The 25,850-nt window shown below is 39.5% G+C and overlaps 2 protein-coding genes across 2 annotated transcripts; one reads left to right on the top strand and one right to left on the bottom strand.

Annotated features, from left to right (window-relative positions):
* The first annotated feature begins 15,693 nt into the window (after nt 1-15,693).
* On the top strand, nt 15,694-19,403 carry slc60a1b (solute carrier family 60 member 1b). The gene is made up of 10 exons (XM_086212588.1): nt 15,694-15,923; nt 16,008-16,206; nt 16,784-17,026; nt 17,127-17,289; nt 17,469-17,584; nt 17,706-17,879; nt 18,606-18,753; nt 18,832-18,902; nt 19,059-19,179; nt 19,270-19,403. Exons 1-10 carry the CDS (start codon nt 15,694-15,696, stop codon nt 19,362-19,364), a joined length of 1,560 nt encoding a protein of 519 aa, XP_086068714.1. The 3' UTR covers nt 19,365-19,403.
* A 1,076-nt stretch (nt 19,404-20,479) lies between these two features.
* LOC147255617 (acidic mammalian chitinase-like) lies at nt 20,480-24,715 on the bottom strand. Its single transcript, XM_086212587.1, has 12 exons — nt 24,497-24,715; nt 23,705-23,808; nt 23,549-23,578; nt 23,241-23,442; nt 22,884-22,940; nt 22,637-22,802; nt 22,269-22,393; nt 22,011-22,134; nt 21,676-21,861; nt 21,395-21,514; nt 21,007-21,148; nt 20,480-20,893 (listed from the first exon to the last, which is right to left on the bottom strand). The coding sequence occupies exons 2-12, from the start codon at nt 23,751-23,753 to the stop codon at nt 20,586-20,588; spliced, it is 1,509 nt and encodes a 502-aa protein (XP_086068713.1). The 5' UTR covers nt 23,754-23,808; nt 24,497-24,715; the 3' UTR covers nt 20,480-20,585.
* Nucleotides 24,716-25,850: the final 1,135 nt, after the last annotated feature.

Genomic DNA, 25,850 nt, shown 5'->3' with positions numbered 1-25,850 from the left:
GGCAGCGTCAAGAGTGAACAGAGCAGTTAAAAGATACTTTTCAGTACAAAAATTCAAACTTATAAAATACTTTGAATAGCAGTGCAGTGGTCTGCTTCTAGTAGCTTTTTACTGTAAGCATATCATTTATTCCATTAGAAAATAAAGCGCTGACAAATAACAAAAGGGATCACTTCAGGAGGTAATGCATTACTTAATACAGTAACCATAATGATAGTGCTGAAATGTTTTTATTATGTTTCTACCTAAACGTACTTTAATGGATGGATGGAATCTAATGAAATTTGTTGAAATATGTATGTATGTATGTATGCATTATATCAAATTTAGATAGGACTATGAATTGTAGGTTCAGAGTTTTCACAGTCACATTTATTTACTCTCATTCAGAGAGGGACCTTCACCTGAAGCTCTTAAAGTACAGCGCACATATTTTTTTCCCCCCATCCGATGGATATAGACAATAAAATTTCTGAAATCTGTTCTTGGTTGGAGATCGAAAGATCATTTTCCCAGCTTAAAAGCCTTCACTCCTCACACTGATGAGATGCTGCTCCTTGTCATTTAGTGGGCAACAGGTGGAGTGAAATGTCCATGAAGCTGCAGTAATACACAGGAGAAAATAAGTGCGGTAAAACCACTGCAGCCGTGGCTCCTGCTCTGCTCCAAGTTAGTCCTGCCCTCTTTGCCAGAGGGAGAAGGAGCAGAATGCTAAACAGCGCAAACAAATGATGCAGTTTACACGTTTGCTGGAGGGTGTTCCTTACTGACCAGCTATGATCGATTGCTGCTTTAAGTCATCTGCTTTGTATGTCACAGTGATCCTGGTCCTGACGACACCTTCCTTCAACCAAATATTAGTGTCTAATGATGACAGGGCCAGTAAGATAAATGACCCGGTAAGTTAATAATAGTCTTTCAATGGAACCTGTGTTTGTGCTGCAATGACACGTAAAAGCGGCTGTGGTGAAAAGGGCCATTACAGATATTAATAAATCTTGTGGGGTTCCTCCTCTCTGTGTTTGATTAAATACCAACGGAGTTCCCGTGCTAGCTTGCAGTGCATTGCTCTTTCTTCAGTTCTTGCTTGCTTTCCAGCTAATTCCAGCGTTGATCATCTAGCTTTCTGTATGACTAAAGCCAGAGCTAAATATCTCTTTTTATTACATTTGATTAACGCGAGTATGGAAATGTTAATCACGTCATGCGTAAACCCTTGCTCATGTGCTCATGTGCTCATGTGCGTGAAATGAATAGACACTTTCCAGCACTTTCCAGCAGCCTCCGTGGGAACCAGTCCAGCCAGTATACTTAAAACAAGGTGATTATTATCTAGTCTCTCAGCTGAGGCTTAGCAATCCAGCTCTGGTGACATGTCCGGTGACCCTCTGCTGCAACAGTGAGCCGTTGCTCCAGCAAATGAATTAAACCTTTGACCTCCTGTCTTGACCTGATATAAGGTCATTGTTAGTACTACTGTTGTATTTTCACTGGACCGATGCGTCAAATGCAGCACGCAGACGACATGCTGCGTAAACACAGAGACAGTAAGAAATGTTAGACTCATTCAGGTGACCATGCACCACGTTCCAGCACACCTACACCAGACGCAACTTCAGATTTAACTCTTGAAAATTTATATCAGCTTGCAAACAGGACTGCAAATACAAAAAGGAAAAAAAAAATGGAAAGAACTTCAAATGCCTCCACAACACAGTATTTCAAGAATACCGCAGCATGGCATTCAAAACTAAACACGCTGTGAATGTAACAAAACAGCAAATATATTTCATTAGATCAGAGTTTTCAAATATTGTTACTCTGCAAGAGCAAATGTGAAATAGCGAGATAGCAGGTGTTTACACTCTACTGCATTCGAGCCTGCAAATGAACAGACTTGATCACCTGCTGCGCTGTTTGAATTGGACCATATTTAAATTAGACCAAACATTGTGATATGAGAAAAACAAATCATGTGTTTCAGTGGTGATTTCCAGGGGTCTGGGGGAAAAGAAATTGCCTAAATGGGATCCATCAGTTGAAAGCTTGTATCTCTCTCTCTCTCTCTCTCTCTCTCTCTCTCTCTCTCTCTGTTATTAGATACATGTAATTAGCCTACTTGGATTTTCCATCTTATTTTGAGACATTTTAATGCTGAATTGTGACACATTTTCTCCACAGTGTTGTTATGACAGGAAAGAAAGTTGCTGCCTGTTAACCAAAATTAAAAAAAAAATAGAATTAATGCATTTCTTTGTTTTGGAATGGAATATTTTATTGTTAAGCAAATCCATGAAACTCAGATTAAATGCATACAAAGAGATTTATGGTCTGATGTAAAATATCGTAAGTCAAAAGCGATAAAGTGGTCGTGAGTTGTTCGTCTTTGTTTGATTCGAGAAAGCTGATGCACTCTTCCCAGTTGGAAGTCAGGAGATGTTCAGCAGTGTTTTCGAGATCCGAGTGCTGAATACTCGAGAAAGCTTTTGAAAAATCTACTTAACAGGAAGGGGGTAGGAACCACAAGAGACCCCATTGGAAGGATTCATGTTGGGATGGTTCTGTTGGCTAAGCTGTATGCCATTTATGCCTACCCATGATGATACATTTAAAGATTTAAGCTCTTTAGTGTGGGATGTCTTCCCCCAACAAGAAACAAGCAGACAATAGTATTAAATGCCATTTAAGTTAATTAAGAGTAAATTTGGAATATTCAGAAAAGAAAATATTTCTCTTCCAATCTCGCAATGTTAAAAAGTGTGTATCTTGTCTTTTAAACATCATCATGTTCTGCTAACGGAACGTTCACAGCGCAAAAAACATAACCTCCTTAACAAAGTTGAAAAAGGCACATAAGAAAAATACCAATGCAAGAGCAGCAGGGTGTAGGTCTTATTCTTTAAAAAGGAGAAACACCATTTACTTTATTGAGCTTTTCCAGACAGTCAATGTGTCATACTACATATATTTCTATTAACATCATTACAAGCATCATTTCCTCCCGAAATGGAACAAAAATATGATGTCTTTACAGGGTAAGTGAAAGGTAAAGTCTAAAGAATCTAGAAATTCTTGTGTAAAATGACAAATCTACAAAGCACCGAGTTGTGACTTCCACTGTAGGAATAAAGAGCTTTAAACTATTTATGAATGTTGTCAGATGTTGTCAGATGTGGCTGACAGCAGCAGGAACTGTTTTCATTTCTTTTAACCTCTGCTCAGTCGCAACTTTTTTAAAAACTAGGTAGTCGTTCGCCAAAACACCTCCAAGAAAACCTCTAATGTTTGCTCTCACTTAGAATATCCATATTTGCTCCGCGACTCAGAAAGTTTGATCCAAGGAGTGATGTAGACACTGTAGGCCATGGCTTGTCTTGATAGCATTACATAAGATTTTTGATGCTACAAATAGCACAGAAGCTCATATATTTACAATGCCAAATAATGATTTTAGCTACAGTAGTTTTGGATTTGCAAGTAAAAAGTAGCAAAAAAAGAGGGGGGGTTGACTGTCCACTGTGTATCCAATGGCTTTAAACCCTACATGACATGCTAGAAAAAACTCACATAGGAATAGAAAGCCATAAGACACAGTTGTGGTTTGGGTTTATGATCTCAAGAACAAAAAGGCAGTGAATCGGATGCAGTTTTTATTTTGTTTTGTTTTTTTAAGTCTGCAGTTAGTAACAGAAAACTTGGGAACAAAAAGATTTAAAAAAAAAAAAAAAAAAAACAGGGGCAGGTTGCGCACAGCATTTAAAACTCACATCCACATGAATAATTAACCACAGAAACTGCAAGTACTCATCCGAGTCCTGTGGGAGTAAAATGAAACTGCCTTGATTATCTAAACTTGAGAAATTGTGTTTTGCACTGCACAAAGTCAGATAAATTGACCCCTACCCGATGCTTGAACCCTACATAAATACTCTGCAAGCTATTCAGCACTATCCTTATGGCGTTTGAGGAATCTTTGATTAAAAATGCAGTTCTATATCAGTGTCTGCAGGGAGAAGGTGCAATGATAATCAAAAGACTTTTTTTTTTGTGTGTGAATTTGAAACCGATTACATAAACTCTAGCAAACCCCCTGCTTGTCTTCCTCCACCACAAAGGAGATCATTACCTCAGTGTTTGAATTGAACCACTGGGCACAGAAAGCTCACAATGTTAATTAATCACCCAAATAGTTTTTTGCAGAACCCACGATGCATCATTTTTGCACGAAAACAGACTATTGTTCATATCCTCTATTGTGAAAAGAGCTGAATCTATACAGAAATACTACATTCTTCTGAAATTACACCTTTTACTACAAATTTCAACGCAGAACACAGATTTTTGAACCCTTTTCAACCTCTCAGTGAGAAGAGGCTCAAGCTATGCCGGCCAAATCTGCTCACCCAGATGTCTGCTCAGAAAACAGTAGCCTTTGTGAAAACATGAAAAAAAAAAAAAAATCTGTGTGGACAGAGGGGAAACGGGCTACTGCAGAAGACAGAGGAGGCATTTATTGACATTGTATCAAGTGCAACGCTGAGGTATTTGAGGCACACAGGGGCCAGGTATTTGTCAGTCAGTGTTTCTTGTGCTTTTGCTGTCTCCAATTCAAACAACAAAAGCTCCATTGAGACTGGCTCCTTTTTTTTTGTTTTTTTCTATGAACAAGCACACAGAGCTTCCTGTACTCAGCTGCAACTGTCCACTACTGAGAGAACCACTTCTAGTTGCCTTTTTATGCACCTGTTTCAAGTACTTTCCGCAGTGTAAGGAATTTTTTTTTTTTTAAAGTTCCTTTAGATTGTTGCACATCTCTTTTTTGATTGCATTTATCTTTTTTTGTTGTTGTTGTTTTGGTTTGTCAGTCAGAATTGCAAAGATGTTATCATTTATTCAGCATGTTTTCACGTTTGTCATCCCATGTTATTTACACACTCCCATTAGCCTTGCATACGCTGGAAGTTCACGTGACCTCTGGAAGAAATTCAAGAGAGGTACTTTTTCCACATTTAAAAAAAAGAGCCATTGTGCAGTCTGTGCTCATGTGTGTCTCAGCATAAATTAGAAAAGCCCCTGTGTCAGACTCTGTCCAGACAAGAAGGTGACTCTTAGCCACAGGGAGGATTAGCTCTAATCCCTAAACATTGTACATGGGAGCCATACTCTGCTGGGAGCCAATTCAGCCAATCATGAGTGGCCAGATGTTTTTAATTGCTTATTATGACCACGGTCATTTTTTGTGTTCTTAACATATACATGTCTCTGTTCTCATGCGACTTATGAATACTGAGAATGAACTGCTGAGTGACAGCATGACAGCAAATGAATAATATTCCCACAATTGAGTGGTTTTGAAAGTCCTTCAACAGTATTTCCTTTTCACTTAATGTGAAAGCAGCTTCCAACAGCAGACAACAGCACCAAAACACGCCAAAATGTAATATACAACACATGGAAGATCCAGAACATCAGTGATGCTCCTTTTTTTTCACTGTCAGTCTCAATGAATATAAAACTATTATTTTAACCAGCACATTTAACGCTTTGGAAAGTAACATGGCCCTCGTCATGCACAGAATGAAATCTCATGCTATAAATCTTACTCTTACCTCCTACTCCCTCTTATGCGTCTCTCGCTGGAACCAGTATGGCATCCCCTCAGTCTAATACTGTATGGAGAGACAATGGGTAGTGGGGGGGAGGAGTTACTATGAGAGAGGGAGGGAGAGTGGTGAAACGGAGGGAGCAAAAGCAGAATGAAACAGGGGAGAAAGAGGGTGGGGGGGCTCAGAAGATCACTTGCTCACAATACTGTCAAACCACAAATCTGACGAAACGTTACATGAATGGCAATTCTAGACCCACCCACCCTCCCCCCCTCATCCAATCCCTTTCCCCACCTTCCTGCACACAGTGTCAGAAAAAAAACATCAAGCAGAAATCCCTCTTCACGTGGGAAATGTAATGAAAAACAAGAGACTCTGAGAGAATGGCTGCTGGTTTTAAACAAGTCTCTTTCTCTGGCTTTCTTTGAATGAGTTCTTAAGACTCCAAGTTGGCAGAGTGCCCATGAGTCCTGGATGGAAAAGGATAAAAGAGGGGCTGTGGTAGGGGGGTTGTCTATTGTGTTTGTTCCCTTCCTTTCAGTCCTGGCACTCAAGTTGATCTTTGCAGCCAGTCAGAATATTCCAGTCACTTACCCCTCGATTATAAACAGAATCTTACTGTAACTATTGATGCTCATCTGTTTTTTGTTCCCCTCCAACAAAGACACAAACTTCATCCTGAACATGCAGTATTAGCCGTAAAGTTTAAACCCAGAATTTACCAATAGAACGGTGGCTCCAGGTCAGCATGGATCTGAAGTTCCTCCGAGTCTCTTATGCAGTCACTCTTTGTCTTCTTTCTTTGTCCTCAAACAGTCTGTCACTAGTAGGAGGAGGATACTGTTTTCCCGATGAATCTGGGATGAAGACAGCAGGTGCTGTTGCCTCTCTCTCTGCCACATTCACTCCCAGCTTTTCCCCCCTACCTCCATTTCCTCTGCACACCCCCCCCCCACCCATGTCAAAGTGAGGAGGGGGTTAGAGTGGGTGAAAAGAGCTACTGTATAATGAAACACAAGAAACACACCCAGAGAAAAGATACAGTTTTTAATGAGTGACGTCATGTTGGTCAGACTGGCTGAGGAGTGAAGCTGCGTGTGAAGGGTGTAAAGGATTAATGCAACTGCATCTCTTGTTAGTCACCTCGCCGCTGCATCAGTGCAGCAAGAGAAGCCCTGTTTTCACTCAGTCTACCTCCTCCTCCTCCTCCTCCTTCCCCACAAACCTTCCCTACCCTCTCTCCTCTTGCTTCCCCGCAAATAGACACACAGGCTCGGTTCATTACTATTCACCAGGTTTCACTGGGACACGCATCACTGCTCTGCACTCTACAACTGTGTCGAGAATGGCGGGGGAGAGGAGGACAGGGCGAAGGAAAGGGAGACGTCTTATGATAGAAAAGAATAAATCACTATTGTGTTTTGTGTGTCTGGATGTGTGTACTATTACCCAACAGCTGTATGCATGAGTTGTTCTCTCTGTGTCTGGCTCTGACAAAAACATCTTTAGGGGAACAAATCTGGTTCCTCACTACAGAAATCTGTTACCCTGTGTGGGGTTTAGAATTCATCACTCGCCTTTCACAAAATCCACTGAGGTTGAACACTCTATCACAGCTTTCAAATCATTATCTGAGCTGATAAACTGGCATCCGTGCTTGATTTATGCTCCTGCTGTGTGTAAGACTGCTAGTAAAGTTTTGTCACATCGTTCTCTGGAAAAGCATTTCGCACAAACTAGTCACTGATATTTGATTTACATTTTAATCAGCTGTTCTCAGGAGATTACAGTTGTTCTTAATAATTAAGGTAAAATCATGCAGGCAAAAAAGATCAAAGACTTTTATTTGGATTTACTGCGGTGTTTTCGACTGAAAATCTTGAAAAAAATTTTTTTTTTAAAGTTGCATCTTGTTACAGCATAGGCAATATGGAAAAAAAATGAATTGCATATTGTTCCAAAGCCTTTTTCTATATTTCATATTATTTATATATCATATGATGATATCTGCTTGCGTAAAATCACGTCAGTAAATCTAACAGATGCTTATAATGGTCTTGCAAGTGTGATATTTCACACTGTATAACTGTTGACAATTTTTGATTGTTTTTTTTTTTATCTGACTTTTCAAAAATTTCAGAAATTATTTTGTGAGAAATCAAACTGTGCAGATTTAGGCAGCACAAGGAGAAGAAGAAGAACAACAACAACTACAAAAAAAAACCACAAAAACACAAGACAGTTTTACTTCTAGACAATAATGCCCAGCTTTAACTATCATTATTACATTAACGTGATTTCCCACGATGGTTTAACATTCTTGTAAAGACTATGAACAATTTGCCAAGATCAAGGGAGTAGAAAATTGGGTATAATAGAGAAACTGTCCATAGATATCCCTGTAAAAATATGAGAAAAAAATAAACAATGGAAGAAAGCATTTTCAAGTAAGAATTACCGGTACTTTAAAGAGGTACTGGAGGATTTGCATTTTCAACTGTGTTTACCACCATACCCTGTAGGTACCCTGTACTTTTAAAAAGCTTGCAGTATCATTTGTTTCTCTATAATACTGCAACTACCTAACAACTAAATACATGGAATATATTATTGTTATAGTTTCATACAAGAAAGTAACAGCAGGCTGGATATGATATCAAATGTATTTAAATCCAAGCGTTTGAGACTACATCAGTCAACTGGTGAGTCAGATCCTTAAGGATTTGAACATGCAAAGGAAGCATTTAATTATCTTTTTTTTCCCCTGCATAATGTCAGCAGAAAGGGGAACACAAAATGACTAAAGAATGATTAACTGTAAACCTCATGAATTTGATTTAGTGGCATCGGATGAATAAAATATTACAGGATTTGTTGTAGCTTATGAAAAAACAGGCCACTCTAGACCCTAAAAGCTCACAGCTAGGATTTAATGCCTTTACTGCTTTTATTTTACTGCATCAAAGGAATAAATTACAACAGTTTTAAAACCAACTAAAGGCGCTCTGGGACATCCGTTAAGGCCAATATGCCCCTCCCCCCTCCAGCCCCCTGCCCTCATGGAAATATTCTATTCCTCTGAATCCCATCTTTAATCAGGAGCCACACTTTATAATACGCATTAACAGATATTATCACTGTAAATAAGCCTGAACATGTATTTATTTATATAAAGGTCCGTGTGATATTTCCTGAGAAATTAATGAAAATGTCAAATAATATCAAAGAAAGTAATACGAAGCCTCAACCCAGTTTTATTATCAGAAAGGTAGATGTGCAATTCTGCTTACTAGCCATAACTAAAACAACACAAGGCAGAGATGTATCTAAAGAAATATTTCAATAGTTTCAATCTTTAATCCGTACCACCATCAGTCATTTGATGGCAATGAGTAAAATTGCAATAAAGGCTGGGAGGGTTTAGGATTAACAACAGACAGGGTGACAAAACAGTAATTGGCTGATAAATTATTAATGTTTAGAGTGATGATAACTATCACTAGCAGTATTGCACACTGGAGTATAATCAGCTGATATTAACATGTATCAACCACTCATGTGGACTGAAGCGGCTAGCAGGAGCCATTATCCTCACACAGATCGGCTGCTGAGTTTTAATGAATCTTAGGAGGAAACACCTGACTGAAGTCCTTGGATAAGTACCAACTCTCAACAGGGTTCTGTTCTCATGATATCAAAGTTTCAACGGCAGGGGACAAAATCTTTGAACTGAGTCTAATTTACTGTGAGATGGACAACAGAACAACAGAAAAACACAAATCTGAGTTGTAACAAATATCAAGGTCAGCTTTTTTCCTCCCAGAAACTGCCGTATGCTCACATGCTTATTTTCAATATATTATTAAAAAAAAAAAAAAAAAGAATGGGGAATTTTTTTGATTGTCTAAATTAGTAAACTTTGGTAGGTTTTTGTCTTGCAAAGTCTTGTGAAGTCTTGTGAAGTTGCTAAATGTTACTGGGGTCAATATCTGAGAAATCCTTTTTTCAATTCCTGCTCCTGGGAGATAAAGGAGGCTCAGAGCAACTGAGGCAAGACTCAGTTTATGCACACATAGTTCTTGTTTAAAGATCAAGGGGTATTTGATAAGACACTGAAAAAGTCAGCAAGGAATTAAAGCACATGTTCCTTCTCTTTTTTGTTTAAAAAAAATCAAACTCCTGAAATAATTGGTTCAGTTGTCCTCACAGAACAAGTCATACATTTTACAATAACTTAAATCACGCTCATCCATTTACACTGGTTTGGTGCAGAAATGAGTGTTGAAATATTCTGTTAGCATCCGGTTCCCTTGCTCTGAAGTCATTGGGTTTAATGTTAATTCCTTAAATAAGATCTGTCATTGTAAATGTGATTGTGTTAAAAAAAAAAAAAAAAAAGGAGGTTTCAAACATGCGGTTATATGAGGCTACAGAGGCTGTTGAAAATAGGAGATGTTGTCACACCAGAGTGAGAAAAGGTGCAAAGCTTGTTGGGACATAAAATCATGATGATTACTGTGTCTTTCTAAACAAAATGTGTGAGTCTTATAAACTTTTGTTTGCCCAATTGCTCTATTTCTGGAGTATTTCCATATCCAAAGTAAATACCCCATTGGCTTTGGGCGAGGGAGCCCACAGTGATGCTAACCAGGTTAGCCTGCAAAAATATATCATCCCTGCTGCGCCATTACCAAGGCCAGAAATGTGTGTCCCCCTGGTGGTCTGTGAAGGAACTGTAAGTGGGGTGTGAAAACATTTACAAAAGTACATGAAAAGTTTTTGAATTTTGTAATTAGGTTTAAAATTGTAGTCTATAATTTATGTTGAAATATAGCAAGTTGATAGTGGGTCATATGTTGAAATTGTTTTATTATACGTGTCAAACTTGCCATTTGTGCTTAGCTTTTTTCTTGCATGCGCATTGTTGCAGGAATTGTTCCATTTCCATTGTTTGACATTTGGAATTTGTTTCACTTTGCTTTGTTTTTGAGCCTGTTTTTAATGTGTTTTAATTTTGATGACTGGTCCGAGGTATAATCTCTCAATGCAGATTCACTGAAATGACTTGACCTGGAAATGACACTCAGAAATATTTGCTTAAGTTCCAGCTTTACATATTTTCTATGGTTTAACTGGGTCACCAGTATGTACTGCAGAAGCCTAGAGCATAGCAGAACAGCACTGTTTTGCCCTGCAGACATGTTTGCATACCACATATCCATGGCTCTATTTTGGGCCTGAGAAGAGGTGCATTGGCAGGGTGAGAAAGGGGGGGGGGGGGTGGGGTGGGAGTCGATGAGAGACTCTCTAGAAATGAGGAGTCTGTGTCATGTCTTTTTGGGCCAGTTGTCTCATTCGTCTGATTTTCCATATATTGATAAACAAACCTGTCATGAGCTTCACGCTTCCTGTTGATACTGAAGTGCACATTCAAACAGCATTCTATCAAACATTCATGCACAAATTTATTTCGTGTCTCAGGTTTAAGGGTTTTTTTATATTCAGCTCATGACAGTTCATAACTTACCAGCATACTGCAAAATGTACTTTGCTCCCATGAAAAGGAATACAGTATAGATAAGCAAATAGTAGAGGTGGAGGAAGTGCAGATGGGTGGGATTAGGAATCCTATCAGACTGCTCTGGTGCAGTCTCAGGCCTCTGATTGAGAGTCGGCTAAATGTCAGCCTATGGAGATGAGACAGGAAGGAGCATAAACCCTGTTACTGATGTCTCATCTCTTTACATGGCTGCCAGAATACCACGAGTCTTTATGTGTGTGCGTGTGTGTGCGTGTGTGTGTGCGTGTGTGTGCGTGTGCGTGTGTGTGTGTGTGTGTGTGCGTGTGCGTGTGCGTGTGCGCACGCGCAAGTGGTTCAGTCATAAAAACCTTGTGAACTGTTAGGTTAGGACATCCTGCTATAATTAATCAATGTGTGTCATTTGGGTGTCACTTTACTTTCAGTTCCTCTTTGTATAAAAAAAAACAATTGCGGTTATTTTTATCACAGCAGATTGGATTGATTGTACTTCTAATTGTGAATTAATGCAGTACATTTACACCATCTAGTGTTGAAGCTGGGGAAACACACACACACAAACACACACACTTTCCCTAAACTTTTTACTTATTGTTACTCACTTGGATGTTTGAGCTTCTCTGCAGAGGGATGTTTATGCAGTTTGGATATGTTGCTATTTTCTCCATTTTGATATTGTTGCATCGCATCTCAAGATTAGGAAGCCAGTGGTTGGTTTACATGCAACTTGAAGCCTCCATTACAAACTGAAAATGGACTTTTCAATACAAATTAAACTTTATGAATGAATATTTACATATTCCTAGTTTCTGGATTTGTTAATAAGGGAGTCAAAGTACATATCATTTCTCTAAATTTATTATGCATTGAAGTTCCATCCATCCATCCAACCATTCATTTTCTGAACCGCTTGTCCGGTAAGGGTCGTGAGGGGCTGGAGCCTACCCCAGCTGACTTTGGGCATGAGGCGGGGTTCACCCTGGACGGGTCACCAGTCCATCTCAGGGCCATCAGGAGCAATTAGGGGTTCAGTATCTTGCTAGAGGATACTTTGTTAAGGTCACTGGGGAAAGTGAGGATCAAACCAATGACCCTTCGGTTCCCAGACGACCAATCTAGCTCTTATCCATGCCGTCCCTAGTTAAGCACTGAAGCATTCTGCGAAAAAAAAAGCATGGCATATTATTATTCCAAAAACTGATTTTCTTCTTCGTATGATAGTTGTACAAATGAAGATTGAGGGGAAAGGACTCACACTCAGACCCGTCTTTCATGTTGCATTCTCTCTCGTACCAGAGGAGCACCAGGCAGTTAAATGTAAAATTATATCAAAATCAGTCACAATGTGGGTGGATTTGACATATTTTACAAATAATCTGCAGTAAATGTGCTCCCACTAGAATACACTAATTTCCTTCCTCTTCCTACACTAACCTGTGTAAATAATAAAGTGTCCTATTTCAGTAACCATGAATTGCTGTTGATTTTTAACCCCCACCTCGAAGATTACATGAGTTGACAATTACCTGACCAAGTCATCCTGTGTTGCTATATCTCCAGAGCCGGAAGTTTGGGGGGGTATGCTGAATGTTAATCAATGCCTTTTGTATAAACACATGTATTTTTCAGGTTTTAGCCCCTGACCAGCATCTTGATTTAGAGGACGTTCGAACAAACCCCTTATACAGCCTGCTCGGGCTTTGCGTGCTTGCATTAACACTGTGAAGGTGGATACAGTCACTAGGAAATGTGTCATCCCGCATCACACTTGTAAATATTGTGTTTGCTGCAATTCTTGCAAAAGATGAGGCTTTTTTCCCCTTTTTTTTTAAGGAGTAGACCACTAACAAAACAAAAAAAAATGTCTGAAGAATGGGAGATATTTACCTGCTAAAGCCATAGAAATGATATGTTACGCTGGTGACACCATCACGCTGATATTTAACATATTCAAGTCCTATCACTTTCATAAAATACACATTTAAAAATGCTAAAATTCCCAGTGATAACAACTGAGTATTATCTAGTTTCCTCAACCTTGAAGGAAGCCCATATTTGGCCATAACTTGTAGAGTTTGGTTTGTACATTACAATCATTCGAGGGATTAGCTATTGAGTTGTTGTTTTTTTCGTACTCACACAGCTTGTGGTTAAATAATACAACGCGTTATTCACCGTCATTCATCATGGAATACGATTTTTTGGACCCAGAACAGAGAATAGAATATACCATTCTAATATTTAAATCATGCATAAACTGTGGGCTGAAATGGGGTCAAGTTTAACACTGAGAGTGCATTTTCACACATATTGTCCATCCAGAGCCTGCGTCCTTTAGGTTTTGTCTGATTCTGACACACACACACACACACACACACACACACACACACACACACACACACACACACACACACACACACACACACACACAGGCTGAAAAGAAAGATGAAAAGTGCCAAGGGGATATACCAAAACAAACAAAATGTCACCTTTTTAAAATAATTGCCTGAGTCATTTTTTTGACACTTTTTTTTTTTTGCCTAAAACAGCTCCTTGTGATGTTTTGTCTCCAGTTTTTTTGTGCTTTCTGAAAAAACTTGGAGAAATAACTTTGGTGATTATTGTAGGAGGGCAGCACGGTGGTGCGGTGCTTAGCACTGTCGCCTCACATCCAGAAGGTTCTGGGTTCGAGCCCTGGTTCCAGCATGGGATCTTTCTGTGTGGAGTCTGCATGTTCTCCCTGTGCCTGCATACGTTCTCTCCAGGTTCTCCAGCTTCCTCCCACAGTCCAAAGACATGCAAGAGGACACTGGGTTAATCAGTACTCTAAACTGACCATAGGTGTGGCTGTGAGTGTGAATGGTTGTCAATCTATATGTGTTGGCCCTGCAATGGACTGGTGACCTGTCCAGGGTGAACACCTCCTCTCGCGCAAAGGCTCCTGGGATAGGCTCCAGCCCCCCTGTGACCCTTAACAGTATAAAGGGTAGAAAATGGATGATGGATGGATGGATTATTTTAAGAAGATAATAAACTTAGAAGGCCACTCTGTAACGCTCACACCTCCAACTTCAACCAAAAAATAGAAGGGAAAAAAATATGGCTTCTGCTCTGTTAAACACATCTGTGCTTAAATGTAATGGTGTCTTCCTTGGGCCTGTTACAGAGTTTCATGAAGTGGCCTAGTTATGTTTGCACAGTCCTGCTGAATAATGGACAAACAGACACAGGTGAAAACATAAGCCTTGGCTGAGGGAATTATTGGTGATACAACACTGGGTGTCTCAGATTGACTTCACAAAAGCTGTAAAAACAATCCTCAGCCAAACATACAGCTGAAGCGGACGGGAGAGGCATTAGATCTCAGTATTTGGTCATAAATCAAAGTCGCAGACAAACAGAAATGTAATGTTATGATGGAAGTCAGCGGATATTTCTGTCTGGATCAACACGATGGACCAAATTATCCACATTAACCCTGTGTGGTTAAAGATAAACCATAAAGCAGTAGGAGAATTGTGGACATCTCTACATATTCAGGAGATGCAATGTAAAAAATTAGACTGAAAATTAAAAAAATGAAAAAATAAATGCAGGAGGGCAATGGCAACTTTGGGGATCTCAAACAATCTCTGCAGTGAGATGCAGGCTCTCTTTGGAGAAAGGAACATGTGAATAATCCATAAATAATAGAGAACATCCAAAGCACTCATCCTGTGCCTGAAACAGTACATGGTGGCACTATATCACCACTGTCCACTTATCATAGGGCAGTGTGATGAGATTCAATAATCTCACACTTGAAATATTATATTTCCTTTTGTATAGATTGTTTCTATTTAAATACTTGTGTCTCTTTGTGGGGGGGGGGGGGTCAGCTCTAATTTTGCTATCACTGTTGTGAACACCAGAAATATCCCCATTGGAGGTTTCATAAATCATGTCATACAGAAAACAAAAGGAATAAAGACAAGTCAAATAGATGGAGATGACATACGGAGAAACATTTTGGTTTAATTACGTTAACGCTGAAGCTGCAACTCTACATTCAGTGGAATCTTTAATAGAAAATCAAATTTAAAAAAAAAAGAAGTAGATTTCCATTTTCCATTATGCAACTTGTGCACCAAAGTATTGTTCAGGTATAAAATAAAACACATGCAGCCTTTGAAACATCTATGAGTCATTTCTTCCTGAATTACACCTTTTCCATGGATTGGGCTTGGAAGTACCGTGACACATAAATCAACACTTTCTGGTAGCATTTCAACAGAGACTCCTTTTCATTGACAATCATTGACACAATTCAAATATTATTGTTAGAAGTGTCGCCACTTCACCCATTAACTGAAGAGGACATCCTTCTCAGTTAGGCAATCCAAAGAGGAGGGAGCTAAGAGCTTTAAAAGACATCTACAAACACATTACAACACAACAGGCATCCATAAAACTTCCCAGCGCTGCTAACACACACATAGAGGGGAGAGTCAAGATCCCACTTGGTGGTCTGGTTTCTACTGAGGTTTGTCTATCTGTGCTGTGGCCAAGATGTTTGTGGATGAGCGGATTGTTACTCTTTTTAAAAGGAACGCCCACCACACTCTGACTTACTGGAGCGTTTTCTTCAGCTTTGGACTCTGCATCGCTTTCCTTGGACCTACAATTTTGGACTTGCAATGTCAAACAAACTCAACACTTAGTCAGATCACCTGGGTGTTCTTTTCCCAGCAGTTCTGCCTGTTGATCGGCAGCTCTGTTGGCGGTGTTTTTAAGAGGACGTAAGTGTTCTACAATGTGCATAAATAATCGAATATCGTCGAGGACCGTGTGACTTTCCTAACTGTATTTGTCTTTCATTGAAGGTTGTTCAGTGCTCTCTCTGCCTTATTCGTCTCTGCTCTCATCATCTCTGTGATATTTGCCATCATCCCTCTGTGCAATAATGTGCTGGTGCTTGCCATTGCTATGGCGGTGTCTGGTTTGGCAATGGGAATTATTGACACCATTGCAAACATCCAACTGGTGGACATCTATCAGAAGGACTCTGCTGTTTTCTTACAGGTGAGAAGACTCTACCTTCCCATCGCTTTCCTGATAGCTTTCATATTCAGTGATGATTCAAATTGATTTTCAAACAAGTCTGAGATGCTCAACCTCTCTTTAGACAAAGCTTAGAAGAATATGAACATTTTCTGATTCTGAATAAGGCATCCTTCTTACCTCTCTTTCTATACTTTTTTTTGAATGCTTGTATTTTTATGTTATTTGGACAGTAGACTATTTAACAAAGCAGCCTAATATTGCTTCAGAGTACATCAAATACATGAAAACAGTCCGTCTGAGTCATTAATTACTGACTCTTGAGAAGTAAGAAAAACAGTTAAATTAACCTAAGTCTGCTGTAGTTCTCATACATATCTTAACGAAAAACATCTTACATTTTGATAACTAATATTCTTTCATCTCAATTCACTGAGCCTCCCCTAAAACTATTGCCCACCCCTTACATTGAAGAAAAATCTGTTTTAAATAAAAGTGAAGAATAGAATAACTAGACGTGTATATACAGTATCATTAGTGGAACAATTTTTTTTTTTATCAAGTTATGAGTCTGATCTTTGTCTTCTACTTTTTGCAGGCTCTTCATTTCTTCATTGGGTTTGGAGCCCTGGTGAGCCCACTGATTGCCGATCCTTTCCTCTCAGAGAAAGGCTGTGGGAATCACACTGGGAATGGGACCGATATCATGCATCATTTCAGGAGCATGCTGAGAAACAGTCCGATTGCAGAGCACAACATCACTCAGAGCCAGTTGCCCCACGAGGGAGAAGAGGACGAGTCCTCTGTGCACTACGCTTTCTGGATCATGGCACTTATCAATGTGAGAGGCTGAACAAAGTAGACACAAGAGAGCAGTTATAATATCTTAATATAGGTAATTACAAAAATGAAGGAACTGAATAATATTTGTACACCCTCAGTTGCCTGTGCCCATTGCAGTCCTCTTCCTGATGTATCGAGAGCAGCTGATCCCATGCTGCCCTGGCAGCACCCCTCGTCTTCTGGACAAAGACGAACTCGCGATGGAGAACCAGCAGGGGGCCGAGGGCACAGAAGTGGAGCAGAGAGAACATGGAGCTGGAGGTAAGGACGTGGAAAGAAATGTTTTGGGGTGTTTTTTTTTTTTTTTTGTATACAGGACCCCTGTTATAACATGAATAATGCATACTTATGTTCCTAGATTTCCTGTCAGCTAAAAGGAAAAAAAATAACTGCCACTTTGTGTGCTACAGTGTGTCATTTGTGACTCTACGCTGATACAGGTCATGGGGATATCTTTAGCTGCTGCCAGAATGATAACCTACGTGGGCTGCCTGTATCCTTCTTCATGATTCATGTCCTTGGTGGGATGGTGCTCTTCATGACCGATGGTATTGTGGTGAGTGGGTGGTGATAAATCATGGAATATTATAACTTTAAAAAAAATTCAATATTCTGGTTTTTATTACAAATACAATCAAAGCTATAGAACAATGGAAGAAAGTGCCTTTCTTTTTCAGGGTGCATATGCAGGTTTTGTGTACACCTACGCCGTTGCACCACCGATGTCACTGCCTCATAAGACAGCGGGTTATCTGGCTAGTATCTTTTGGGCCGCGATCACCGCTGGACGACTGTTGTCCATACCTCTCTCCTACCGTTTCCAGGTTGTGAGGCTGCTGATGTTCAACTTGGTAATAAAAGCACCATCACAACATGTGAAAAATACTAAAACTTAAAAGAACAAGCCAACTTTTTTTTTGGGGGGGGGGGGGGTAGTACTCCTATTTTTCATCATTTTTAGAGCCAGACAAGCAGATACAGTTCCACACCCCCAGTGATGTATCAATGCAAGTTAGCTTACCTGTAGCGAGTGCTAGCGAGGGGCAGTAGAGAAAATCATCTCCAATGTCATCAAATACACAAAAGTCCAAAACAATCTTTGCTTCCTTTCATAGAAATATTATTATTATATTAAATATTATTCTATTTGAATAGAACTTTGTGTTTACTGTGTAGAATAATAAAATGTTGTTTAATCAGAAACTATGGAGTGTTTCAAATGCTTCATCAAATCCCTGTGCTGTTCAATAAAGTAGTTCCAGGGATGTGTCTGACCCAGAGGAAACAGTTTTTCCACAGCAAACGTAAAGCACAACCCTAGTTATATTAACCCAGTCAAAAACTGTTTTGGAAGGTCGTTTATCCGATGACTTTTGAGATGTTATACTCTCGTTAGCGTTCATTGCCACTAAGTTAATTGGCAGCAAGTCATTCAGAGGGAGTCTGGTACTCCATGCATGCAGAGAGGAAAGAAAGGTATCTGTTTGCTTGCCTGGCCCTTCAAAAGTTGGCGCGTTCATTTAAAGGTCAAACAGTTTGTTTTTTTTTATCTTCTTGATTGTTCCTTGTTCTTTCAGGCAGGTGCTATCGTTACTGTCTTGTTGCTGCTCATTTTCTACACCAGCAGCACATTCCTGTTTGTTGGGACCTGTTTATGTGGGCTTTTCCTCAGCAGCATCTTCCCCTGTATGCTTGCGTATACTGAGGACATCCTCGATTACCAGGGTACACAATCAAGCACCTGCGATGATAAAAATGGAATCACAGAGGAAATAAATAAACCATGCATTTCTTTTTTTTCAGGGTGTGCAACCTCAGTGCTAGTGACAAGTGCAGGGATGGGAGAGATGGTAATGCAGGTTCTGGTTGGCTCAGTAAGTCCGATGAGTATTTTTACGATTACAGCAATAGTGCAGGAGTTTGTGCTAAACCTCAATTCAACAGTTATTTCAAAGATATTTTAAATGAAATGAAAAAAAGCCCATTGAAGATTTTGATCCAGATGTTTTATGTCACCCCCTCATCCCCAGATTATCCAGACTGAAGGCAGCTACAGCTTCCTGCTCTGTGGAATGATTATCGCCTGTATCGGTTTCATCCTTTTCATTGGGCTCCTGTTTTTTCATCGGATGCACAGAAATTACCTCACAGGTAAATCAACCAGCTTCCCTTTATACTGCCCAGTAATCATTTTCATGCATTTAATGCTTCTCGTTCCTGCCTCTTCCCTCATTCCTACAGGGACGACCAAAAAGTCTGCCATGGTGGAGGAGGCAGCACCAGAAGTGAACGGATCTGCTAAACCAGAACAGAAAGAGGAGACAAAGAGCAGCTGAGAGGTTCAGGATCTTCTTCCTGTTTTGTTCCTAACTGACTGCTATCGCAGATGGAGTATTACAACAATCTATTATAGACTGTACAGTAAATATTTAACCAAAGCCTATCAAATGAATGTTTTTTTTTTCAGAAATGCTTATATTGTGTTTGAAATAGTGTGGTGGGCCAATTTGCAAAGTAGACCATGAGCAATTAGAGGTGGCTCTATCTCAATTCATACCCCTATATCGTTGGTTGTTTGACAGTATTCATTCAAAATGTAGATTGATGTTCTGTTTTATATTGCATCAAAGTTAAAAATACAAGGATTATGATTATTACAGCAGTGAATAATCAGCTTGACACCTCAGTCTGTTTCAGTTGTCATTTTTGTCATGTTTGTATGCTTTTGCATATGTTTAGACTGGTGTGTATGGAAATACTGTAAAATAAGGTGTACGAGGGCTGGGTAGCACTCCAAATTTTGATAGCAGTACATTTAGCAACACCTTGACTTCAACACTGGTTTCTGATTCTGTTTGGATGTTTTTTTGTTTTTTTGTTTTTTTTAAGTACTCAATAAAATGCATTTTAACAAAATTACAGAACACATATTACATTACAGATCTCTGGTTTTAATTTTCATCGTATTGAAATCTAAATATTCCAAACAACTAATTTGAAAATGTAAACCAGTTTACCAAATGTGGTTTAATTTTGTCTGTTCCAGCAGTTTGTTTGTGTCAGCATGTTGGCTTTTCTCAGCTTAAGGCACTTTTACAACGTAAAAATGAATAACATATTACAGAGCTAGTCTTTAGGTAATGCCATCTAGTATTGAATGACAGTGCGTCTTTTTATACCATATAATATGAATATATATACATACATATACCACTGAAGCAATTCTGTTGGTGTAAAAAAAAAAAAATCAAAGGTCAATACCCAGCCCTTGTTATACATATGTAGTGATCATGTTTCACAGAGATATGGACAATTCTGATACCACCAGTTCCAGCTGACAAAAAGTAAAGAATGTGGATACATGCAGCCATTCTGTCATGATTTACATTTTTTATTTTCTTTGCCTTTGACAGGAACTGCTCAAGTTTTACATTGTTTGTTTAACGAGAGATGTTGAAGTAGGGACTTTGAACATAGAGTAGCCAGCCTCTCACAACTAAATGCCAAGCAGACATTCATCCTTTGAACAGTTAACCAGTCAATCTTTAACTTCAATTTTAAGCCCAATTGCAACAAGAACAAGAGCTGTCGAAGACCAGACTGGCAGCACAGTTCTCAAAGTAGGTCTTTCCACCGCTGCAGTTGTAGAACTGGTTCTTGTTTTTTGGGTCAGGGTACATGCCATTGGCCTTTCCATCGCAGAAGCTGCTGTCCATGCCACTGGTGCCTGAGCTGCCGCTCCTGGAGCTTCCTCCACCAGTGCTTTCTCCAGAGCTGCCGCCACCAGATTGTCCTCCAGAACTGCCTCCAGGGGTTGTGCTCACACCGGCGATCGGAGGAAGGGGAGAGGCAGGAGGCGCACATGCTGAAAAAACACCACATATTGATATTTAATAAAAAGATGTTTATAATAAATTATAAACTAAATAAAATCAAAAGGGATCCCACATTTATGATTCCCGATATTGAAAGGCTTACGTGCTTGATCCAGGTTAAGGCCTTTTTTGAGAACATTAATCAGAGGATATTTTCCTTGGTTGCAGAATGTGCCCAGGTAGTCATCCATGTCAATGGTCCAAACCATGGCACCTCCGAAATCGCTCTTTGTCAGCCAATCAACCTTCAAACAGCCAGAGGGGGGCAGTGTTAAAAGCCTTTACAGTAACTGATGTCAAATAGCTAATGAGAGGATTTTGACACAGTGATTGCTGACACCTACACACGTTTGCTCCCGTCACATTTCTTCATAGGTGTCCTGACAGTTGATTGAAATTACATGAAACTTTTAGCTGTGAAGTTGTTCACCACACCAGACAGACTGCCTAAAAAAAAAAAAAAAAATGCTCAAAGAGAACACGTCTCTTACCTTGAGCTGGAAGCTCTTCATGTTGTCATAGCCCACCCACTGGTTTCCCTTGTAGGCATATGGCACATCCTGGGCCTGGTTCCAAACCTCAGTTGCTCCAGCTTTCAAAAAGCCACAGATCTGTAATTTAACAAACCAATGTAGGCTATTACTCACAGCCAAGAGGAAATTATTAATTCCTGCATCTTTGTCAGTGACAGTTATTCTCAGATATCAGGCAGACAGAGCGCTATTTCTGTAACTACTCCCAAACTCAAAGATTCAAACCTAATCGTTCTTACCTCAAAGTAGGCAAGTTCTCCGGCCTCTTGTGTGTACTTCCCTGGAGTTCCTGCACCAGCAATGGGTGCTCCAACACCATGGTCGGCAGGGTTCCTCAGAGTAAATGTGTTACCATATGTGGGGAAACCAACAATCAGCTTCTCAGCTGGGGCACCCTGGCTCTTCCAGTAGTTCATGGCATAATCCTGGAATGAAGGATTAAGAAATATGCAAGGCCATAGAGCTAGACAGCTTTTGTAAATGCTTTAATGTAGGTACAGTCAAAGAATGCAAATTGACAGTGTAACACCTCTTTAAATTAATACACTGAAGGGAAGGATGGGTGGGCACCTACCACATTGAAATAAATGAAACCACCCTGGTCATTAGGGCCTCTGAACAGAGGGCTGCACTCGCCAGTCATGGGATCCCAGGAGCCATGGAAGTCATACGTCATGACGTTGATCATATCCAGCGCCCTGGTTAGGTAGAGGTTAATACAGATTAATGATCATAGAGTATATACTGTAGGTGAGATTCAGAGTCATTCCATCCTAATGTGACCTATTATTTTACTATGTATAAGACTGGACAGGCCACTTTAAAGTCATACTGGCCAAGCTTTGGAATCTGGTAGGCGGAATCAATGGTGTCCTTTCCAGCCGACACAGCGGCAGACATCAGCAGACGAGCCTTGTTGCTCTGCTTGGCCTCACTCTCAAAGGCAGCCCTCATCTCCTGTTGAATGTCACCAGATATAAAATATTTAGTGTTAACTTTAGGACTTGCAATACAGTCAGGTTTGAGCTGTTTCTTTATCTTTTATCCACTGAGGTACAGCAGAATTGCCACAGGGATTTCTTGTGGCTCCGAAAACTTTAGACAAACTTTAACATTATTATCTGTCAACAGGAAATAAATTATTTAAACTTTGTTGAGAAAACTGGAGTCTGAACAGGAAAACAGATATGAGAAACAAACCTCCAGGAAAACTGAGTAATACTGCTTATCGTCAGGAGAACCTCCTCTGTTGGCTGGATACTCCCAGTCGATGTCGAGCCCATCAAACTCATACTTCCTTAGGAATGAAATAACTGAGCTGATGAAGGTCTGGCGGTTGGCAGCACTTGTCACCATTTGAGAGAAACTAAAATAGGAAGAGTTACAGTATCTATTAGACAATACAAAATCAAGAGGTAAATCTGCAGTTATCAGCAGATTATCTCACCCTGTGGAGCCAAAGTTCCATCCTCCGACAGACAGAAGAGTCTTCAGGTTGCCATTCCTGCCAAGAAATCAGATGCTTTTACACTGCAGTGATGGCTGCATTCCAAACTGCATGGCTCATATATGTATTACCTCTGCCAAGGAGACTTTTAACAGGATAACTTAAAAAGTTGCTAATGGATTATGATGAAATTTGGATGTATGAATTTAGTTTGAGGAATAGTTGATTAGATTCTGGAACTGATTCAGGACCAGATCCAGATCTGACGTTATATCAACTTGGAAGAGGTATTAATTCTCCCAGTACTCTCTATTTTCTCCTTTTCCATGAGGGAAAGATATAACATCAGTGATTTACTTGTTCTTCAGGGCGTTGAACTGACTGTAAAGCTCTACATCATTCCACTCATAGGTAGCCAGCTGGTTGTTCTTAATGGTGGCGAAGGCATACAGAAGATGGGTGCACAGGCATGGGTCGATGTCATTAGGCATGTAAATGGTTGGTGGTGGTCTGTACTGCGCCCAGTTGGTAAAATAGCATGACAGGATGAATGATGAGCCTGTGATACAGAAAAGTACATTCATGGATGAAGTACGCGTTTTAATGTCTTACCATTAATAATAAAAGTTAGCATGTAATGCATCTAATATTCATGAATTTCTTACCAAGCTGCGCGTGCAGCAGCAAGGCCAGAGCTGTAAAATTGACAGTCACATGTTATTATTGAGGAAAAAGACCTACGAAAGTGAGAAAACTGTGAGAAACGACAGGAGTCCATCCACTTTGGATGAAAAGAAACATGTTCATCTGCTCTGACTTACCTGTCACAAACAGTACTTTCCCCATGACTGTCATGTACAAGGAGGTCATCTAGCAGGTGCACTCCCTTTTATACGCACCCAATTTGTTGAGAGTGGGCATGTGCCTGAAAGGTGTTTATTTGCAAAAGATAAGATCTCAGAAAAAGGTCATCCAACCCACCAACTTAAGGAGTAACGTGTGATTACTTATCACCCCTGGCATATTCTCCACAGGCACATTCTCCTTGTGTGAAGGACTCATTTATCTGCGCAAATACAATCCCGGCTTCTGCAGCAAATGACGAACTAATCTCACAAATGTGTATTTTATGATGTAGATACATTACATTTTACCATTAATGTCAGACCTGCCAGAAATGCAATGAAAACAGTTATATAACATAGAAATGTAAATGTTTAAATCTTAAATGTAAAGTGGTTTATTATTGCGTCGCAGCAAAAAAAAAGAAAGAAAGAAAGAAGAGGGACAGATTTGTGTTAATAGCGTCACTGTCATTTGAGCGGTGACAGAAAATCTTAGAAGTCAAATCACATAAACAAGTGACAAAATTGCCTTTGAAACCCTCTCTCCGCCTACTGATACGTGATGATAAATGTGTTTGACAACAGTAATCATGCAGAAGAGAGGATCATGATATGTTATGAAGTGGAATTTGCATTAACATCAAATGCATTTAAGGGTAAAGGGAGAACTTATCTTATCATTTAGTTTCCACTATAATGCAGCCTTCTTTATCTTCGATAGTTCATGCAATATTTAAAGACAGATACGCTGATGTCAGCGGAAAATACCTTGACCAAGCCGAGGCGGCCTGGAAGCAGAAGTTATGCCATTTGTCGTCAAAAACAACCCTATCTGCTTCTCGTTAAGTGTCTCAGCTAAGGTCAAGCAAATGTCAGTGAGTCTAATATATATTATTTTCTTTGCTCGCAGATTTTATTCAGTTAAATGTGGAAAAAAAAACAATTGTATTTATGCTCAAACTGGTCATTTCTTCATTTCTTTACTGGTGTCGGGTTGGTTGATGCTTTGTTTAAATTTCAGCTCAACCACAGTGATAAGGATGGAAAAGGAATATTCAATTTTTGTCAGACCACACATACATAATTTACAACCACTTTTTATGTCACCAGCATGGTTCTGTTTTTTACCGGGGGTCTCCAATCAGGTCACATGATTTATATTGCTTCTTAAACAAACAATATTTCAAGTTGTATTCCAATTAATTTGTTAACGCAGTGGAGGCCCGGAGGGGCCAAATTTTAACGGAATAATTCTGGATGATGTGTTTGACATTTAGAGTGATTCTGCGAAACAAAGACATCATTTAACATCAGCACAAACAGCTCTCTGACAGAGTCAAGTCAGATTACTCATCCAAGATGACTATCCATCGCAAACAACAGCTTCCTCTAAATATTTACAATGCCAGATCAAATCAATTATTTCTGGTGAACTCTACAATCTAATCTGATAAAGTAAATAATTGAAGTGGTGAAATGTGACAAAGAAGAGAATAAAAAGCTTTATTGTAATTGAACGGACACAAGTAAAAGCTCCCCTTGAGCAGAACAATAACAGTAAAGGGACAATGACTGAGCAACAACATAACAATAGCACAAACTCAGTCATTGAATGCAACATTCACCATACAGGTGCTAAAAGTAAGTGAAGGCAAACACAAAATGTAGGTTGTTGCTAGCATGTCGATCACTTCTGTGGCACTGAACTTGAAAAAGAAAACAGCAAATTCAAACATGAATGATATAAATGTGATATGCATGTGAAAAAAAATTTAACTCATTGACAAACAAAAAAAAAAATCCCAGATAATCTGAATTTAATTTTTTAAAAGGAAAAATCTGGCTTTGCATGTAAAGGCATTAGTATTTCTTTCTAATGCTGCTACTTTTCTACAATTTTATGCATGCGTTTTGTTTTTCAGTGTGTCGGTTGTAAATGTGACGTACACAGTGAACTGTGGGGAACGATATTTTATCGTGGGGACGTATGCTGAGTGACAAAAAAACAAAAAACCCCACATTTGATGCTTTTAACATAGTTTTGGCTTCATTTACATCATTGTTAAACCAAAGTGGCAAAACAGGAAAGGATTAATTTAGAGAAGTAAAAGTGAAAGCAAAA

This window comes from Aulostomus chinensis, chromosome 9 (assembly GCF_037954235.1).
Source record: "Aulostomus chinensis isolate RoL2024-O1b breed Wild chromosome 9, RoL_Achi_v1.0, whole genome shotgun sequence".
In the NCBI taxonomy this organism is placed as follows: domain Eukaryota; kingdom Metazoa; phylum Chordata; class Actinopteri; order Syngnathiformes; family Aulostomidae; genus Aulostomus; species Aulostomus chinensis.
This window is presented reverse-complemented; position numbering and strand designations above follow the sequence as displayed.

What these genes read in the sequence shown, in the direction of transcription:
- LOC147255617 (XM_086212587.1), bottom strand. Translation starts at nt 23,753, where the DNA reads ATGACCTCCTTGTACATGACAGTCATGGGGAAAGTACTGTTTGTGACA. An exon ending in GCTGCTGCACGCGCAGCTTG is followed by an intron (nt 23,443 to 23,548) that starts GTAAGAAATTCA and finishes TCTGTATCACAG; the next exon opens with GCTCATCATTCATCCTGTCA. An exon ending in GAGAACTTGCCTACTTTGAG is followed by an intron (nt 21,515 to 21,675) that starts GTAAGAACGATT and finishes GTTAAATTACAG; the next exon opens with ATCTGTGGCTTTTTGAAAGC.
- slc60a1b (XM_086212588.1), top strand. Translation starts at nt 15,694, where the DNA reads ATGTTTGTGGATGAGCGGATTGTTACTCTTTTTAAAAGGAACGCCCAC. An exon ending in GGCTGCTGATGTTCAACTTG is followed by an intron (nt 17,880 to 18,605) that starts GTAATAAAAGCA and finishes TTGTTCTTTCAG; the next exon opens with GCAGGTGCTATCGTTACTGT. An exon ending in TGCAGGTTCTGGTTGGCTCA is followed by an intron (nt 18,903 to 19,058) that starts GTAAGTCCGATG and finishes CCTCATCCCCAG; the next exon opens with ATTATCCAGACTGAAGGCAG.